This window comes from Xiphias gladius, chromosome 6, assembly GCF_016859285.1.
Source record: "Xiphias gladius isolate SHS-SW01 ecotype Sanya breed wild chromosome 6, ASM1685928v1, whole genome shotgun sequence".
Classification (NCBI taxonomy): domain Eukaryota; kingdom Metazoa; phylum Chordata; class Actinopteri; order Istiophoriformes; family Xiphiidae; genus Xiphias; species Xiphias gladius.
Genome location: NC_053405.1, coordinates 20,315,571 through 20,337,594, shown reverse-complemented (window position 1 = coordinate 20,337,594; position 22,024 = coordinate 20,315,571). Strand labels below are relative to the sequence as shown.

The 22,024-nt window shown below is 41.1% G+C and overlaps 1 protein-coding gene across 2 annotated transcripts in view; it reads right to left on the bottom strand.

Moving 5' to 3' along the window:
- celf5a (cugbp, Elav-like family member 5a) overlaps positions 1 to 22,024 on the bottom strand; it is a 171,386-nt gene that overhangs the window by 74,844 nt on the left and 74,518 nt on the right. For both annotated transcript variants that reach the window (XM_040129169.1, XM_040129168.1), the window contains exon 3: positions 330 to 378. In XM_040129169.1, the coding sequence (XP_039985103.1) occupies positions 330 to 378 (49 nt within the window). The remainder of the gene's footprint in view (positions 1 to 329; positions 379 to 22,024) is intronic.

The following is a 22,024-nucleotide window of genomic DNA, read 5'->3' as shown; positions in this document are numbered from 1 at the left end:
TTTAGAGACATGCATTCGAACCAGAATGACACCCACCTCATTGTGTTAGATGTCACATAATGTGTTTAATATACATTCAGACACAGTTTGGTTTAAATCATTTGTTAAACTTTGTTTGCAATGAATAAATTGCTACAATTACGTATGTAAGTGCAGCAACATAAGAATGAAAAATAATTAGGAGGAAGATAAAAAAAAAAAAAAAAAGAAATGTTGCGTTGAGAGCAGTAATACAGATGAGATCAGAGGTAAAGAATGAAAAGAATTAGCTTAGATAAGGCAGATGAAAAGGGGACATGAATAAATGATGAAGAAAAGAAGACAACTACCTCCACGGCTCTCGCTGTCAGCCGGTTTCACCTGGATGGGGCGAGTCATCTGGAGGAGAGAGAAGAAAAGGTAACAGAAAAGTTAGTGCTGGCGACTCGGACTGTCGTTGCTACAAAAAGAGGCCACAAACCAGAGGTGTCAAGGCCCTCTCTCCAATACTAATAGCTGTTCTGCGATACTTATCAAAGTGCCTTGGATGGAGAGGAAACCAAAACACAATCATGCCGCTAAGCTGACTTGACACTATAATGTTTCTGCTGCCTGGTATTCAGTCTAAACAAAACAATTTAAGTGGTACATACGTGTCTGTGTGCGCGTGTGCGTCTACATTTTTATTTGTGGTTTATCATGTCGGGTGTATGGAAAGGTTGAAGGGCTGCATACTGTATGTGTGTCTAAGTGAGGAACACCGAGGCAGTCCTAATAAAAGTGAATCCAGCCACAGGAGGAGAGAGATCAATGCAGGCCTATTGATCCAGGCCCTTGGGCTGTGGAGAGTGTCTGGCTGGGAAGGATTCTCTGGTTAGGAGGCTCACTCTAATCCACTGGACCCTGATAAGAATGGCATTGCCTGGATTAGATGCCTCTGTCATCACAGTTTTTCTGTCACGCTCGCCTCCTTCCCCAATTTCATCTCCTTCTTTTTTCATTATTGTTGTTCAAGCTGAAAAATGTAACCAGACTTGGGTCCAATTTGTTTGGAGGAAAAGTTTGAAATATGTAGCTGTATATGTTTTTACAGCTGCAGCACCATTTTTTTTTTAACTGAACACATGCCTCCTAGTCACACATTAGCACACATAACTGAATATATTGTGTACCAACCCACACACATGTATAATATGCATATACTGTATGTGCTATAGCAGAGCATGAAGCTTACAAGATAATTCATGTTCACAGATATGTGCAAGTGACACTCCCCCTTTGATTCAGCCCAAAACAAATAGATTTAATAATAAAAATAAAATTTGGGCCAAAAGTAGCACAAATTTAAAACAAGATTACTGGAACATAAAAGCAACCTCTTACCACACTCGGCTATTTACAGTAAACCATTTGTAGTTGCTATTTAAGCATCATTTTTATTGCTCAAACTATATGCCATTACCAGGCATCTCTGCCAAATCACTAAAAACAATTCAGCGCTGATATTTTTACACCTTCATATGTATATTTTGTCGACCTGTCATGTATCTTTTTTCCAGTTCAATTTCAGAGCAGGGCTGAAAAGGTCAGATTTAAAGACAGGGCAGTCCAATAAAAGCATGACATGTTCAAGGAGAAACACCATAATGGGATTTTAAAATGTCTTAATAACATGCTGATATATGGGGGAGAGGCTGAGGCCCGATTCATTAAGTGCTAAACGTATCCATTTTCACCTTGAGGAACTGAGTAACCTTCCTTCACTGAAATTATTCCATAAATTTACCCATCGTAAATAATAACCAGCACCGGCTAAGTCTTTGTAGGAAAACAGGGAGGATATAATGCTCGTGAAGGTTGAGGTTTTAGCTACTTGTTTCTTGGCTCACTCCCCATCCGTCTCCCTCCCCGTCTACAAGTGCTTTCTTTTCCTCGTACAGCACGAGCAAAGTATCCCTACAGTATGCTAATGCCAAGCCACAGGGCGCACTGCTCCACAGCATGTATGGATGGATTACAGAATCAACCTCGACGCTATCGTACACGTGTACAAAGCAACCTCTGAGACAGAAACACCTCCAGATGAGGGGAAAAAAAACATCCGCAAGACAAATTCACATACAACCCTCTGCTCATTCACAACAACACAGGAAATCTTTGAATTTGCCTTTGACATGGCAAACGGACAAAAGATGCTTCCATCCTACCAGCTGATTTTTGTTCACATGCATGATGGAGGAGGCCAAATGTATGGCTGAGGCTCATCTACCATGCTATGATCTCAGCCATCTCAATAGGGTGCCTGTGTGTGTGTGGGAGGCAGCTCTCTCTAAAGCTAGTTACTGTTCAGCCTCCAACATGCCAGCTTAATGGTCTATTTATTTGCCTGTGAGCAATACATTATGGTCCCGAACAGTCCCAAACTACTGATGGCTCTCAGTTTTTTCCATTTCCCTTCAACGCATATGAAAAAAAATCATGTAATTCCAGCAGAAGTGCATGTTCCAAGGCACATTTGTACTATACGCATGCACACAAATGCACAGACATGGTGACTTTAAGTAAAATTTATTAAGCGCTGCTGTTACCACGGAGACCATTCATTAATTTCGGATACTGTAGAGCATGTTTTTACTCTGTCCTCTGTTCCTCTGAGCTAGTAGCTTCTCGACACACCCACAAAAACTGATGAAACAGTCACTGCTGCTTTCTCCAGGAATAACACGTTTTATTCGGGATGTTTTTAGTTAAGGGAGTGGTTAGGTGATGCAGTTGGGAAGCAGAAGAGGAAAGAGGGAGAGATTGTGGAAAACGACAACAAGAGATGGAGAGAGGGGTAAGAAAGATACAGCACAGACAGGGAGAAAGCAACTGGGAGAGAAAAAGCTGCCTGCAACTCCTAGATAAGATTGCTTCTCTGTTGAGTGGTGTTTCTACAGCTCTGACTCCACCCACCTGTTTTTCACTTTCACACCAAAAAAGACAGCACAACTGCTCCCTACAAACACTGTACATTTAACTGTACAAATCAACCACCTGCCTTCCTATCGCAACTCAGCTAAAAATGTACGGTTTGCATTTCGTGGGACGTTAAGTAATAAAAAAAAAATAATAATAATAAAAATGCATATTTCAATATATGAATGGTAGAGATGTTTCCCAACCCAAATGTGATATTCAGTGAAGGGGAAATAATTTGTCTCCTACAAATATTTGTTGTTTCTGAATTTGCTTTGTATTATTTGTATTTGAATACCCATGAGGAAAACATAGTTTTAGTCCAGTGAAAAACACTTTCTTAAAGACAGTGTGTTCTGCATGTTTCAGCCCTACAAATCAAACATGTAGTATGTTGTTGAATGTGGTTTTTTTGGTCTCCCAGAAAGCCATTATTTTTCCATTTATTTATTAATTTCAGCATTGTATGAGAACAAACTTGCAGACATGTGAGATATACAAGTTTAATATAAAAAAAAGTTTTTAAAAAAAAAAAAGGGGTGGGGGGGCAAAAATAAAAAGGAAAATCAAAAAAAGGTGTGGTCATGCTATCGAAAGACTCATTTGACAAGTCTTTGCTGACTTAATGTGTATGTTTGTGCTAGTGAGAGGCTGTAAAATACTGTACAGTATATACTACGTTGAAGAAACAGCACACATGGACATGAGGACACTTTCCTGGGGACATCAGTGACATTTTTTAGCGCTTTTCCTTAGGCTCTTTTGTATCCCAAAGGCCATAACCAGGTTTAAGCTGAATGTTTTTGATTAAACTGAATAAACAAGCTTTTCTGATTACTTACAACATCTCAGTGGCCTCACAACCCTTGAATTAGTTACTGCTCTTCATTTTTCTCCTCTAGTAGAAAATATGGTTTTTGTTTTCCTAGTACAATGCCCCTGTCTTTCTCTTTTCCTCACTCCACAAGCTGTGCTGCTCTAAGGGCTTTGGCAAATCTATAGTTCCATATGCTTTTATTGGGCCACCTCATCTGCCCAGTTAAGCCTCCAGTCAGTTGAATTAAAGCTCTTAGCCATAGTATGCTGCTGTTTTAAATGGAGGATGAGATAGAAAATCCCCAGGCCTACAGTACATAATGTCGTGTGCAATAAGCCTGGAATAGACAAACAGAGCCCGCTGGTTTGTTTTTGTTTTTTTGTTAGGCAGTCTCTAAGACTGATCATCTGTTACTCTTGACTGAAACTGGCTTCAAATTGATATGCCTAAACGTGAGCACTCTAGACCAATATATGAACATTATGCAGATCTATGATTTCTCTGGCTTTATTACACAGTATCTCCAGTATTCTGGTAAAGTTTGGCATGGCTGGGTAGCAAACGTCTTTCTACTGAGACTATTATTAGCCACAAAAAGGACCAAAGGCCCAGGGCTGCAAACACAAAAGACATTCCACTGTCCGATTTCAAATTACACCGAGCTAGTCAAGGAACTGTAGTCAGGACCTGGCCTGTTAGTGGTGGGAAGGATTTAGAGTCTTCTGTTGGCACTATCTATGACACTAATGAGTTCATGACTAGTAGAGTTTAGCAGGATGGATCAGTACAGAGTCCCAGAATCCACACTGCTGAAACTCCAGAGAGGGCCAGTAGCAAGACAATAATATTGCTTTGGAAAGGGTTTCAAAGACCTGGTCCAATTCCAAGCCCCAAACTTTGCTAGTCTTGAACTTTAATATTATCCCAAAAAATAAACTTCCAATAGACGGGAATGCAATAAACAGAAATATAATTGCAGTAAATCTTGTCCTGGTTTTGCCGGAGCTCATCTCTCAGTAGTAAAAGTCTTTTTACAACAGTTATGCAACAGCACTTACTTACAGTGCTTGCAATAAAATAACTCTAATAGCCATTCACTATGTGTGGTGTCTTCTGGCTTTCACTCAGGTTTAATATACAGTAATGTTTGTCCTGGGATCGTTAATACGTATTAGCGGGCCTTCAAGCTCATATTGCTGCACTGCTCAGTAACAGGAGCATAAACAGCCCCCTTCTGAATGGGTCATTTCTTCTGATATAATTAATATTTCCAATTATTGATCCGAGGGAGTTCTGAGTGGAAACTGTCCGGGGGCCCCAGCTTCAGCTAATAAATCTGTACTGTATACAGTAAGACAAAGACAGAGAGAGTAGGAGCGAGAGTTACAGTGAGATACAGTGAGAGAGAGAGCGAGGGACATGGTGTAGTGATTTACAGATATGAAGTGCTTCATTGCAATAACAATAATTGGTCATTAAGAATAAAATTACAAACCAAGATCAAATTTAAAAGGCTTACTCAAGCTGGTAATGAACAATTTCTTAATATTGTAAATTAACTCGATATGAAATGACATCTCACCACTTTTAGATGAAAATATGATGGCATTATTGTGTATGTTTGCAGTGAATGATATCATCATGATTCATTTTTCGACAAAATGCACATTTTTGGTCAGATAACAAAACACTGTGACAATATTAGGTCTTTGTAATGAACAAGTACTATGGTACAGACAACGTAATTTGCAAGTCAGTAATTCCCCTGTGTAGACTCTTTACATGGGATATTTGTGGTGCACTGAAGCTAGACAAAGGTGGAAAATGTCCAGGCTTATATCTACACCCGTTTTCTCAGTTTACCTCACGCATATAATGTATACTGTATATATGGAGAGAGATTATTTTGGTGGAGTTTTGCATACTGCATTATTTTTGTTATTGATTTATCTGTCATTTGGTCTACAAACTATTAAAAAAAAAAAAAAAAAAAGTAAAAATGCACGTCACCTATGCAATAGATAGATAAATTGCATGAAATATACTGCTTCAAAGATAAAATAACCTGTTGTATGTTTTACATATATGATATATTAGTATCTCGTCCACATCTCAGGTGGGCTTTATGAAATTAATCTGCTCAAATACACAAGTACATATGTGCAGGTGCATTCCTCACTGCGTCATTACTGCACTTCTCAATGAAATGTACTCATGCTATAGCAGCCCTGTCCTGTGTGAATGCGCTGAATCTATGTTACCATGTTCATATATGTGCTTGAATGCAATGCATGTGGGAGAATGTTTGTGCAAGTGATCTATAATGTACCCATATGTGAAAATGTGCTGGTGGCAGCAGTGTGGTGGTCCTGATAAGAAGCATCAGTCAGTGCTAAGGAGATGGCAGCCACTATAAGCTCTGGGATTCCTATCAGAACCAAGAGGATTTAGAGCTGGAGGCGCTGACATGGACTGAGAGACACCTGCAGACCTCAGCTAGTCGGTATCACGGTTGTATGTGTGTGAAAAGTTGTACTCCATGCTGCGCTACCCATTTTGAATAATAAAAAAACATGAACTTTATTATGACTTTCTACAGTATAGTGGTTGTATTCTGCGGGTTTTGTCATTCAGAGACAAAAATACATGCTTTTGTTTAGAAATTGCAAATTCATCGTTGCTTTCTAGTTATTTTGAACAAGTAAGTGTTACTTTTTTTTCGAAGGCTGAATAGCTACTTTTGGAACAAAACTGTTGATATCCATCTGTTACACTGAATGCTCCTTGTAATACACCAATTAGCAATGAGGCTGCAGCTAACTCACAAACATGTGCGATTTGTAGTATCATTACTTCGAGTACCACTACAACATCTCTGATTAAGACCATTAGACCTTCTGTTGCCTGATACCATCCAAGTTCCTGTTTATCTCTTTCCCCAAAACAGTAACTGCCTCCCAGACAGCCTGAAGTCCATCTACCGAATGCTTTCCAAAGGGGTTTCCAACCCTCTCTATTATCATAGCTTTACTAGCTGAAGTGATTGGCCAGCTGTCTGAGTGCTACAGCCCTCATTATACAGACAGCAGAACTCAGCTCTCATCAAGATTTCATGAAGGTGAATGCCACACATCAAAACCACCTCATTTAGGGTGCCCCATGACTCAGCAGAGTTGCATGGCATGAGCCTGTGCTGGTTCTCATCAAACTCTTTATTACTTCTGATTAACTCAATATGCCATATAAAAATCTCACCCTCCACCTCTGAGTTTGCTTATCAATGTCCCAACCCTTTTCACAGACACTGTCACTCGTCTCACGCCATGCATGTCTGTCTAGTTGATTATGTCTTCCTGTCTTGTGGAGTATAAGCTCTCTACCAGTATTTGTATAAGAGACTCTGAGTCCTGCAAGACTTGTGCAGAAGACTAGGGTATGTGGGTGACAGAAACAGTGTGCAATCATGAGGGGGAGTAAGATAGGGGGATTGAGCTAATGCCTAAATCCTGTCCTACTGAGCCTGTAGCAGGGCGTCCAAGAGATAAAGAGAAACAGAGGGAGAGAGGAGTAAGACACTGAGAGAGATGGAAAAGGGGGAAGGAAAAGGATCTTAGAAAAAGTGACAGAAAAGGGAAAATTAATGAAAAGATGCTTAGGAAGATGTAGAGCTTGAGGGAGAAGAGTGGGTGGGGGTTTATTAATAAGTGAAAAGACAAAAAAAACCCAAAAACAAACAAACAAAAAAAAATCATTTTTCCCCCCTCTCCTGCCCCTCCTTGTCCTCCACTTCCTGACTTATGAGGCACACTTTGGTTATCAGGGGAAGGGCATCACTCCCAGACATCTTTGGCATGGCTGCTTTTCAAGCCCAGAGAGCTATTGACATGGCGTGTTACTGTAATGCGTGAAGCAGTGGGAGACTCATTGTAAATCTGTGTCAACAAATGCTGGAGCAGCAGCAAGCTCAATCTCGCTCTCTCTGTGTCTGCCTCGCTTTGCCTCTCTCTTGCATTTACCAACCTATCTAATGAATCTTATCTGCACAGCACACTGGAGGCTTAAGCTTTTGGTGGGCTCACATCTCTCCCACACACACAGACACTCTCTCTCTCTCTCTCTCTCTTTCTTATTCGGCTCAATGTTTGATGTGGTTTACGCTCTTCAGTTCATTTTGAGGAACTGTCCTCAGAAAGATAAGATCATGACGACAGACCCAACCCAGCGGCTTCAGAAGGGCAACATCATGCCAATCCCAGCGTGCGTCACTGCGAGGGTCCGGAGTGAGCAGGAAGTAACAAAATGGCAGAGGATATGTTCCGTGACAGAATTACAGATCTAGAGTTGTGTGAGGCTTTAATGCTTAGAGGTGCCCTTATGCACTGATGCCATGCTCCCTATCTGGCTGCTGCCTTGATATTTGCTTTGAAGATTATGTCCTGCCCGACCGTCAGTGAGTTACAGCTTTGGTAATGATGTACAACATCACAGCTAGCACGCTATAGCAAGTTCACTTAGGGCTAGTTAAAATGATCTGAAATCTATATCACAATTAACTGTAACATTTACCTCCATAACAATAAATTAAACATATTCTTTTTACAGAACAATAAACAAAGTTATTAACAATGACTATGAGTAACATTTATTTCTATCTGTGGTACGGTACAGGATTGACATTAGCTAATGCTTGTGTAATCGATTCAAACATGCCCTGGTGAGTCACTGTGTGACTTTTTGTTCTTTCTTGGTTATTCACTAGTCATACTGTATGACATGGTTGTGTTTCCGTTTATGAAACAAACTGCTGATGCTTCCTCTAGAAAGCGGATTTATTTTGCTCAGGTTAAACTGGGCACACATGGTTATTAAAATTGTTTAAAACTGCTTGGTGGAACAAAGCTGACTTGACTTCTCCAATTTGAATTAAACCCACAGAAATGACACAAGCACAGTGATTAGTTGTTTGCACTTAGGATTAGATGTGATTCATTGTTGTACTTTCAGGTGCATTAAAAGGTTACGCTACATTGACAACTTACCTAACGGAACGAATTTACTGAACATACCAACATGACGAATTAAATCGTGAGACATGCATAATGTCGGTTTTGGTAAATTTTCCACTCATTGCACAGCCCTTCATGCACTCAACCACACTCATACTGGCTTATACATAGAGATACACACACAGACACACACACCCTTAGCTGCATGTTTCCTTTACCCTCTTTGTTGAGCCCAGAATGCTCCAGCTGCTGTCACAGCAACTCCAGGATTGTGACAGATTACGGCCTGCTGCCCTGACCAATAGGAGCCAAGGAGTGTTGCCTGCCCACTGACTCATAATTCTTGGCATACCTATGCCGAGTTGACGTTTCTTTAATGGTCCCTAGACCTCCAGTAGGCATCCTTGTCCTGAGCACTATGATTGCCTCTTAGCAATTCACCAGCTCTTGCACTTTTCTACCCCTCCACTCCCTTTGCCACCCCTCCAAGGAGGGGAGAGGAACAGCAGAAGAAGAAGTCGGAGGAAGGTGAAAGATAGGGACGCAGCCAAGCATGTTGGCTTAGGAGTGGATAGAGGTCTGGGGGTGCCGGAAAGTAAGGCAAGAAAAAAAAGTAGACAGAAATGGAGATAATAAAACAATATTCCCAAAACCAGCTGCATAATTTCAAAAATGGTAATGGATTGTCTCCCTTAACTCTTTGTCCCCCTTTCGCTGTACATACAGTCTACACACCCTCTTCCCCAAATCTGGCTGTATACTCTGATATTCCACTGGAGGATTTGTTCGGTCTCATTAACCAGCCACATCTGCCATAGCTACTGATCAGTATGACATACTGGTTATTAATGATAGGACCATTTGTTATCCTATAGGACTATTATCAAGTTGGTAAAATATGGACACTGCACAATTTCCTGAGCCACGTGTATATTTGTGTGTGTGTGTGTGTGTGTGTGTGTGTGTGTGTGTGTGTGTGTCTATCAAAGGGGGATTGTGAGAAGGAGCCAGAGCTCACAGGATCGACACAGGGCCAGCCTGCTCTGTCCATCTGCTCCCAGCTTCATTCCCAGCATATCAATACCCCATGTCTACACACACACGCATACACACACGCACGTACGCACGCACGCACACACAGCATTCTGTCACCAGCGACTTCTGCTGGTTCCATCACTCTCCCACCACTCCAGCTCTTGGCTGTGAGGCCTGCTTATGTTTCATCCTGACACTTAGAGAAATTCCCTGCTTGTCTATAAGTGCATGCGGCACCAAACAAAAGGGACAGGCCTGTCTTCTAGCCCCGTCTCTCATCCCCTCCTCCTGCTCTGAAGTCTGACGCTGCAACACAGTGAAATTGTTTGCTTAATAAACACAAAAACCCCTCTCACTTTGTCTGGTTCAACCTTGAACTCCACAGAACCTAAGGGCCAGAAAAGCAGCACACCGGCCTGACCTCTTGCCATTTCTCCCAATCTGCAGCAAACACACTCTGACGAAGTGAGAACAAGAAGCACTGGGGTGGAAAACACATTGGAAGTGTCTCTGCCAACTCCCACTCCTCACTGGCCCCCCAAGGCCTAGGGTGGCTTATTTCATTGGTGGGGTTTGGAGTGGGTGAGTGAATGTGGTTTGGAGCAGCATTTTGTATGTGCGTTTGTACGTTCTTGTCAAAATTTTGTCAAACATTTGAGCGCATAGAGAATAAAAGAAGTTGTGACATGTACTATGTATAAAAAAAGGACAGATCCCTATCCCCACCACTAACCTCATACTGTGAGCAGCGTTCTTGACAGCCCAGGCCCTCACCTGCCCCTCATGCCTCCCACCATCCAGGAACATTTGTATGCATGCATGTATTCATGAGCGGGTTTCAAATTTAAAGATGTTTTTTTACAGTCACTGATACACAGCTAATGCAAGCCAAGAAGAGAGAGACAGAGTGAGGGAGGAAGAAAGAGAGACACCGTGCACTCTGTATGAACTCGAGCTAAATCACACTCAGAAGCCTCCCACATTTCCGCCCCTTCCTTGTCTTAGCTTTTATTATTTATTAATTTATTCTTTTTAAGGATGTTCATCTGAGCACATTCGTCTAAAAAATTAAGACCTAAAAGGTTTAACATCATGCAATATAGGACCTTAAATCCTACCAAAATTACATTTGGGATTTGAGATGCATTCTCCGTTTCTTTTCCCCCTCCTCCTCACCCCTGCAGTTGTGAGGTGGATGTTGTGTTTGTCGTTCCATGAGGTAAGGATTGTTTTCCTCGATTCTTCTGCCTCTGAGGGCAGTCCTTGGTGCTCTAATGGCTTGTTCACACTCTCTGCTTTGCATTATTTCCTACCTGCAAATACCAAGGGGCCATGTCACAGAAAGCGCCCACCTAAAGCACTTAAAAATGTAACCTACATACACTCAAGCATGGACAGAAACACGCATACATAGACACTAAAGCAAGAACATAAAGTACACACACACCAACACTTGGACATGGGGGGCTCTTAGCTCAAGGGGAGGGGGTCACACAGGGGACGCTTTATTTGCTCTCAGACTACGCCACCCACAGAGCTCAGCCAATACGGTGTACAGCCCTTATTCCAAAGTAAGGAGGACAGAGAAATAAAGGGAAATAAGAGAGAAAGGGCCAAAGAAACTGATTTTGCCTCATAGTTCATCTTCATCTGGGTGCCCCATCCCAAACCCCAGTTCATGAAATAAGTCCTGCTGAAAATCAATGGCAGTCGGAGCCGTGTAAAGGTCAGCCATTCAGCAGCGATAGCCTTGGTGGACCAGTCAAGCCCAGGCTTGTACTGTGAAGCTCAGCTAAGTAGAATTAATGGGGGGATCGATTATTCTGCACACAACTTAAACTGAACTAAGCAGAGAATCATTTTAAGGCAGGAACTGTACCATGACATAGAATGAGTTGCATTTGCCACATAACCAACCCCAGAACTCACTTAGAAAGCACAAAGTAAAAGGTGGGAATAAAAAAAAAAAAAAAGGATTTTTATATAAAGGATCTCACACTCCATCTCTGTTCCCTTCTTTTTGAGATCACCCACTGTGCCCTGACCTCCAGATAATACCCTGAACCCACCTGGGACCCAACTAATAGATTTGATACATAGAAGCACTTTTCCTCTTTTCTCTTTCCTCCCCCATCACTCTTTCCCCCTTACCTCTTTTTTTTTTTTTTATTCCATGTCACCTCCGGCACCTCATTCTTCTTGTATTTTTCCCTTGTTTAAAACAAAATCAATATGGAACTGGAGGAGACAAATCAACGTACGGTGGCACTGCAGGGGGAGGCCCTGCAGGCTCCCACCTCTCTGGTCACATGCTTCTCTCTTGCTCGCTCCGTGGTATGGGGGAGGGGCAGAATAAGTGAAGGAAGGTAGGGGAGATGAGTGGAAGTAAAGATGTAAGGTTTGACTTATGGAACTGATGAAATGATAAGAGACCAAAGGGCTGGAGAGGGATGAAAGGGAGCTGGTGAGGGATGAAACAACACTCCAATGGGAGGGCATATGGAAGGAGAAATGAATGGATAGAGGAATGAGGGACAGAGAGGAGAGGATGGTGGTGGTTGGGGGTGCACATCATGGAAAATTCTGCTCCAGTCACTGGGGTGCTGAATGGGAGCCCTCATCTATAATGTATATCATGGATCCGTGAGAGATTTTCATACATATAAAATGGAGCACCAGGAAGTGTCTCGCTGCCACAGCACAGCCGAGAATCGCCCATGGGGGCAATTTATATATTCTGTTCTGTTTGTACTTTCATACTGTTAATTCACATATACCCCTGTGTTCCTTAGCGTTGCTTCATACTGTGTAAGTCAAAAAGGATTAAAGGCTCCATGACTATATGTAAACACATTTTATTCAAGATTATTCAAATACCTCCACAACGAGAGAAGATGGTTTTTGTGTATTTAACCTATTTCTACACTTAAAGAGAACGCGCTCTACTCTAGCAGCCTAAAAATAACAACCAACTCAATTTAGGAAAGTTACAGATTCAAAAGTTTATGAAACACAACAGACACCAAATGATATACTGTATGGTACTTACACATCCATCATAAGCCCTTGTCTCTCCCTCTGGTCTTGCATTTCTTCTTAAACAGCTTGGACAGCACACATAGGCATCATGTGAGGATTGGGTAAAAATGAAATAAATAAACATGACAAGTGGCCACTTAGCCACAGCCTCCCTCATTGAAACCTGATGAGGGCCCTGTCTCGGCAAACTTCAACAAACGCTAAGTGACATGCTTAAGTGGGTTCAGGTTGCGCATCCGGGGTAATTCAGTAAAAATACAAATGAGGCTGGCTGGGAAAACAGATCACTATGCCCTCATTCAAAATAGAAAGAGAGAGAGAGCCAGGGAGAGAGAGAGACAGACTTTCATTTCTTTTCTCTGTCCTTCAGAGGATTCTCTCAGTCTCACATCGACCGGTTGGTACACAAACACACATTCACTCTCTCTCACACTCACACACACACACACACACACACACACACACACACACACACACACACACACCTTGCCCAGCCATAAACAGCACTATATAGACCTAGTGATTTCCCTCATTGGGAATCGATAACAAATAACCTCACTTTTCACTGGCCATTATGGTTGGTGTCGACCATACCCAATTGTCTTTATCTGCACACCAGTGTCACGCTTGACCTTGAGCTCTCTTCTCTCCTATCTCTCTGCTCCCCAGGTAGATTTCAAGCAGAGGGTTCGGTCCTGGTTTTTGGAAAGGTTCAAATTGAGCCCTATGGGAGAGAGAAGCAGGGAACAGCTATCTCCCATGACAGATCAATGGTGGGTCTCACCACAGGGCAGGGGGCCAGCGACTCGCACAACCTGCTAATAGAATCCCAATGTCATTGCTGACACTACATCGCCGAGGCTGCTGGAGGTTAGCCTGAGGTAGGACAGTGGGACAGCCACAGTTTAAAATACCTTCAAGGTTTCAATGTTGTACATTCTTCTGTCATGTCTGTGTGTATGTGTGTGCCACTGTACATGTAAAAGAAAACAGTGAAGAGAAACTGTTCCATATGTTCCAAATTATAGTGTGTGGATGTGCAGGGTATTTGCCACAAATTCTGTATATGATGCTGCATAAAAAGCAAAGGGGTCTATACAACTTCCCTTAACTTCCTTACTCTCCCTGCAAACTCTTTGGTTCCTTGCAGTGTCTGTCTCTCTCTTAAACTGAATTCAGGCTCTTGCCTTCTCTCCTTTTGCATTTTTAAAAATCTCTACTTTACCCTCGCAGTTCAAAGATACAGTGGCAATTTTAGGCCTTCATTAACATCCCAGACATCCCACTGCAGTGCAGAGAAGTGAAACCCATGATTCATAGCACAAATCATTTCATATGTTCCACTTACAGGCAGGTTGCAGTGGCTGTTAAGCCACTATAAACACCTTTGTACACACACAGATGTATGAGTGAGCGATGAGTGCAGGGGAAATCTTGGTCACCAGAGGAAACTTGTCTCAGAGAGTCTTAAGAGCTCCTGATGAAGATGAAGAGAGGATTTAGACCTCTGCATATTTTACTCCCACTTTTACTCTCTCTGTGTTCTACTGTATGTGTCACACATACCCAGGATATATAGTATAGGACTTTAGAGCCTTTTTCTGCTGCTCTTCTTTTACTGGATTTTGTATTCAACACCCACACTTAAGTTTTATAGCTTGAGACACGAGTTTCAAAAACTTTGCACTAGGCCTGATGCTCAGTATTACATATGCTTTAATGGGTCCTGGCCCATAGTATAACAGGCATTTCTGACATGTACAATAGCCAACTCTGGGGCATGAAACATGAAAATGTACAAACTGTATCAACAGTTAACACTCAGTCCATTTTCTCTACCAACTTTAATTACCCGTTGACCCATCTAAGCCTACCCCCTTTCTCCTGTCAGTTGGAGTCATGACATTTGCCAGTTGCATAGCATGTCAGCCCCCGGGGGCAGCTTGGAGATCCCCAGCGAACAGCTACTGTACGTTAATTAATTACCATGAAATTAGAGTACCATCTTTTCGAATGGCTGCCTCCATTACACTCTGCCCTCCATTTTTCTATTACTTCACCCAAACCCATATGCCCCTTATAGGATCCCTGAACAACAGAAATGAATGAGTGCTCTGTCACTCCCATTCAGGATGAAGACAGATGGACAGTAAAGACATCTAAGCAGATTCCCACAGACCTAGCCATGTGGAAAAAAAGAAAAACATTCACCAGAGTGGTAAACGCCACAGGCAGAGCGATACTGGATTTTAGAGGCCGATACCAATACTGGAGAATAATAACATCCTGGATACTGAAGCCAAACCAATAAATAAGCTGGGCCAATATATCAGCCAATATTAGCTTATTGTTGATTTATCAGTATTGACATATGTGTCAGCAAATAAGTAACAAGACATTAAAGGTAGGGAAATGCTGAAGATATGTTTTAGATAGTTTAAAAACAATGTCACCATTACTTAGTTTTGTCCACCAGAAAGCATGAACAAGTTTGTTTTTTGACTATTGAATGCACCACTCAGTCAAAATTTATTTTAAAAAAAAACAACTTTGAGGGATCCTTGTCAATAATGTTTGTTAATGTTATCTGCAAAATCAATATCAGCTGATATACTGTAATATTATAACTTTAAAAACTCCTAAATATTGATTATGCTAAAGACCTCAAAAATCCATTCCACTGGCTACAAAATCAAATAAAATGACTGAATAAATATATCTGAAACAATTACGTGTAGGCATGTGCATATTTAGCTGTGTGGCTGTCAATATTATTGTAGTGCTAACAAACTCAAAGAAGATCCACTACAAAATAGCTTATTAATGGTCGCATTGTATATGTCTTCCAAGTAATACCAAAATTTCAAGAAACTTCATCATCATGTGGTTTGCCAAAGTAAAACTTGTATCTGTGATTACAACAGCGAGCACATGAGCTCCACCCTGGAGGTATCACATACAGAATAATATCCATCTCTGTAAGTGAATCCAGATGAATATGGATGATTGGTTAATTTCAGCGCTCAATGACATAAACAAAGTCAAATACAAACCAACATGTGCACACACAAATAGACAAATGCATTCACAAACCAACACCCTGACACTTGCTTCCAGGCCAGGCAAGCAGAGAGTAGTTGTGTGTGCTTCTGCCTGCATTAATTCTGTTAATGATCACAGAGGGTCAGCCTGCCTGTGATCCCTGTCCTACCATTAAACAAATAAAAACAACACTGATTACCAGGATGTTCACTGGATGCATCAATCTTGAGTAATTAGAGAGTGGTGTTTTGACTCTCTCCCCTTTTCTTCTCCTCTTTTCTTTCCCTCTTTCCCCTGCTTATACCAAAGTCAGGCAGCAGCAGCAGACTCCTTTTAATGAACTAATAAGGGTGCGTGCTTGACTAACCAAGAATGAGACAGGAAAGAGACAAATAAGCAGGAAGAGAGGCTGCTTTACCAGCTAAATAAAGCAGCTACAAGCGCTAGCTCTGCTGCCTTTCTCAACAAGGGTTCATCGCTCTCCTTTTTAAACTAAAAGAATGGAATACTGTATTTTGTGTGGAGATACCCAGTTTTATGAGTGTGTTGCCGCCTGGAAAAGCACACAGCTGTCAAATTAAGATCATGCAGGCATGTAGCATTAATCTCTCTTGTAAGACCTTGAGACCTAGAGTACCATGGTACTTAGGGTAGTACTTGCGTGTGCGTGTGTGTGTGTGTGTGTGTGTGTGTGTGTGTGTGTGTGTGTGTGTGTGAGTGAGAGAGAACATGTGAATGGTTGCATGTCCAAGGAAGGATTGGGATGAAGATGCTAGTAGGGCATATGGTCCAGGATTCAAATCCAGATGTTCACACAAAACAGTGGTGTGAGAATGTAGTATGATAGAAAAAAAATGATGAAAGAAGAGACGCAAAACATGGGAGGTTGAATGTAAGATTGACTGGTGTTTAAATAACAGCTAGAACAGAAAATAAATGAATTAAAGAAAAACAGAAAAAAATGACAGAAAATTGATGACGAGGTGAAAGATTAACATGAGTTTGGTAGAGGACGCTGTATACAACATATATTTGTGCCTGATTATGAAGTGGGTTGTTGCTTATACTGTGCTGCACTGTGCTCTGCTGAGCTCTTATTCCTGCATTGTAATGTGCAAAGTTTGCTATGCTACTTGTGTGCTATGCTAACCTGACTATGCTGTTTCTGTGCTGTGCAATGCCACGCTGTACTGTGATAAGCTGGCTATGTTGTTTCTTTTCTGTGCTTTCCTGGGTGGTGACAGCCCCAGCCACTGACGGGTCCTTTAAATTCACCACTGCCAATTAGAGTCACTCCAGACCTGGCGGTGGATGCGTGGAGAAGGAAGGGAAGTGAAAAAACTGCTTGGACGATGGTTGCAGGCCTGACAGGCCTGATGTGGAGATGGAAATGCGGTAATTTGGAGTAATTCGGCAACTCGCTGGCGCTTGCCTTGCCTGCCTGTCTGTCTGTCCGCTGAAATAAATGGGGTCAGCAGCGTGTGATCGGCAACTTTCATTTATATGTAAATGACCCCATCGTTGCTGCAGCAGCTGCTGTGGAAGCTGCTACTAAGTCTGTACACACACTGAAATGCTGGGCCAGAGAGAGAAAGTCGGCCAGCCTGACTGACTCCTGTCTCTGCTTCTGCTTTCTCCTTTTCCCTATCTCAATCTTTGTTGGTCTCTTTCTTTCTCTGCCTCTCTATATAGAGCACTGTCACAATAATCCACGCATATACTAAGAATACTTCTTAACTGTTCTTTTCTCAGTGTTAATATACTAATATTTTTAGCCCACAGTCCATTCCACAAAGCAGTGAGAGCACCCATTTCAATGCAACCCTTGTATATATTTGAATATCCAACAGTAATAGTGCAATTGACAACCGTCTTGTAAAATGGAGAAGAAAGTCAAATTCTTGTCAGTATAAAAGTACATGCCCAAAAAAATGTGATGATAAGCAGTGCTGAACTGGTTTGAAAAAAGTTTTTTTCTACTGTGTGGAGTGTAAGATTGCATGCTTAATCAGTTATGTCAAATATGCAAATGCATCATGGGAAACCAACTTTCGCTGAAATTGTAATGAAAAAAGAACAAAATGAACAGGAATTTTTTTTGCAAATTGTCTTCTTTGCTGTCAGCACAAGAATCATAGGGCTACAACTTAGAATTATTTTCAAAATCGATTAATGTGTAATAAAAATAATATTTCTTCAAAATAAGAAAATGATTTACTGGTAAACATCACAGTTTACCAGAGCTCAAGGTGACATCAAACAAAACCCAAAGATATTCCATTTACAAACAGAAATCTTCACAATTTAGATAATAGAACCTGTGAATGTTTGGCATTTTTATCCATTATCCAAAGTTGTTGGTCATTAATTGTTTGCAATTTAACTAACTGATGGATCAACTAATCACTTGGAAACTATTAGAGAGCCAAAATCTTCATAAAATATTTTACTAATTGTTTAATCTATCTTTTCTTCTAGGGAACTTGATTGTCATATTACATTATACATTATATTTATTATTATAAATGAATACTAACAAGTCTTCCTCTACCACTCACAGCTGGCATGCCTTTCCAGAGATATGCTGCAGTAGTGTAGATTAGTGTAGCAAAAAGCAACAGAGAAAACAGTGGGGTAGATCAGGACAGTGTATTGTAGGGCCTGGAGGTTTGTTCGCTTCATTACCTAGCTAGCCATTGTGCTGATGCAAAACCGGGGTCCTGTAAATTCCTGCCTGCTTGTGACACCATAGATAATTACACTTCCATAAATAATGGAGTGTGCCTTGCCCACTTCCTATAGAACTGTCCTAATGAGATTAATAAACAGGGGCCAGCTGAAAACACTTGGCAGGTAAATCTTATATTTTTTTGTTTTTAATTTAGATAAAAGGAATACTCCCCTAAAAATCACCCTAAAAAAATTAAGATTGTTATAAACTGTTACTAGTGGTATATTATCTACTCCTGAGGCAATTTCAATGCAATCTCCTCTACTACAAACTGGGTTATGTGAGAATTCGCCAAAGAGGACAAGCCATTTGCATCTGTTCCTAATGTTAAAAGGTTATCCAAGCAAACAAGTTTAGCATTAAGGCTAGATTTATGTTGAAGCAACTAAAGTATAAGGGTAAAGTTAGGCATCTACTGTAAATCAGTTTGATCAGGAAAAGTCTTTGATCATATACCTCTCAAGACATCACAAGTAGTTCTTGAAAATCAAGGGACCATTCTCCTCCATTTTATTGTGTGGTGGTCGATTTTTTTTTTTTTTTATTCTTAAAGATAATTGGCCAAATGTTGACAGTGTAACATCATGCTGAGATTTTCTTCAGTGCAGCTACAATGATGTTTAATGGGAGAAAAGTTTTCAGCTCTCAGAGACATCAATGGTTATTTTCACGTTTTGGTGTCAGTCCCTCAGAATAAAAGCACAAAGGATGCTTTCCCAGACTTACTCCTTTGCACTGAGAAATAATACAGAGAGAAATCTATTTCCAAAAGGGAGACATAGCAATTTATCCCCCAACAGTCATCTCTATAGACTCTGAGGCAATGCAGTATGTTCTGAATAGGGCTTTTACTTTTTTCCCCAAATGGTAATGACAGATATGGCTAGTACTATTGCTCTTTTTACCTACTTGTAAAAACAGAAGCTAAATTTACTTTAACAGTATCTCACCAACCACCCACAATGAACATCTACGTGAAAAAATTACACATTAGCTCTCTAATGTACAGTCCTGGACACATTAAAGTGAGTTTTTTATGTATATTGCTATATTGCTTTTATATTTTGCATTGCCTGTGAGTCATGTTTATTTGTCATAACTAATTCATGAAATAAATGCCTTTGATGACATTGATTTCATATATATACATATGAAGTATGGAAAACATACAGAAGACAGTCTTGCATCTCTGTTGTGAAATTGAAATACCTTTAAAAAATGTGTTTCTTCTGGTCCCTTCTTCGGTCCCTTTTAAGCAAGAGATCTTAACATGCGCCAATGGCTGAACCAAGATCTGTTCAAAGTGTGATGATAATCCCATAGAAGATGTTTCAAAGACAACTTTCAAAAACTTTATCTGTCCGTGTCAGATCTTAGGTTGTAATGCCTGTGTGTGTGTGCATTTGCATGTGTGTATGGAGTCATCAATGAGGACCAAAGACTCTTTAGGGTTACTACTGGTAGGATGTACCATTTTTCTCACAGTAGTGAGCCAGCACATAAAGTACCATTCTGCAGCTATTGAAAATACCTCCAAGAGTGTTATGGACAGACACATAAAAACACACACACACACACACACACACACACACACACACACACACACACACACACACACACACACACACACACACACACGGCACTACAATCCCATTCTTATAGTTTCTTCTCAGTTATATTCACTCTGCTCTCCAATTCCTTCCCAACTGCCAAGGCAATAAAATCACATCACATTGGAGCAGTGGCTAATAAATTTGATTTGTTTGGACGGAGACACACACCCACACACATCTAAAATGAGCAGTTTTGTGACCATTTTCATTTGAAAAAATATATACTGCCAGGGTCCGTGGTGCTTTTGTCAGTAGCTAAAACTTATAAACATGCATGTGGATATGTGTGCTGACATGCTAATAACTGAGTTGTCAGGTGGTACAGCAGTTGTTCTTGACTTGGACAATGGACCGGTTGACTGTACTTGAAGGGCATCCAAGAATTCCAGGAGTCAAGAACAGCTTAATTACATTAAAGTTTATTTCTAAGAAGAAGGGGGAGGCTACCTTTAAACTCAAACCACAGCTCCCCAGTATCCCATCCCTGTCTTAGGTAATATTGAGGGAGAAAATAGTTCTGAATGTCTGAATACTCAACCACAATGTCTGTCTGTGGAGGGGAAATAAAGAGAGGGCCTAATTAAAATTTCAGAGGTACCAGCTGGGTGTCTGATCCCCCCCACACACACCCCAGTGTCCTTGTGTCTGGATTGAGACACACTCACCTTGATTTCTTCATTTATTAACCTTGACAGAAAAAAAATCTGCATCCCCACTCACAGTGCTACAAAGCGTGGATAATGGGGCGAGTATGCAAACATACAGTACATGTACTCACTCTCTCATGTATCAACACAAAGCCTTGCACACACGCATACCAATGTACATATACATTTCCACTTATACACAAAAATGCTCTTGCATGCACACACAAGTACTGTACACACATTAATGCACCTGCATGCACACACGCACGCACGCATGCGCGCACAACCCCTCGCCCCCACACACACACACACACACACACACACACCCACACCCACACCCTGTAGCCCCAGACATGGCCGTTCTTTAATGAATAGCTTAATGGGCAAAGAAAGATACAACAAAGCTGTCTGGGAGGACTGTTTGTAGTGAAGTGATCAAATACACTCGGCAATGATATCCTTAGCATGAATAGTTATGATGATAAGCACAGATGAATATGAAATCAGGTTCATTTTCACTAAATTGAGGCATCATTTTGCCACTGGTGCAGCATCCGGGGACATGCAGATCAACTGGAAAACTCATTCTTCATCATTTATCCATTGTAAAATGCACAGCTGATTAAAGATTTCAGTGTCACTTAGGATTCTGATTTAGTTTTGTGCTTGATTGCTGTTTCAAAGCTATTCTGTCATTCTGTACAAGGAAACAGAGCTGATTGAGTGTGAGCGCAAGAAGTATACAGACAATATGTTAGTACAGTATATGTTCATGCATGTATTGGTGTCTGGATAGGTGTTTGTGGTGTGCCCCCAAGAGTTGCTAAACTGAGGGGCCGCAACTTTGTTTGGCCTGCCGGATGGTGGCCTTGCAGCCCCGTCTTCATGTGTTTCTTGACTGCCTAATGAAGACTTCAGGGCCAGGCATACAAATTCTAATAAACTGCCGTGCTGTGACTGAAAAGGAGCTGTAATACCACACACACATGCAAAAATATAGAAATACACACACTGTATACACACATTGCACACACATAATAAAAAATATATCCGTTAGCACACAGGCACAGCCAGGCAAACAAACAGGCACACACACTCATTGAATATTAGACAATGCATTAATTCTCATCAGCTTGGGAGCAAGAGTGGATGTGACG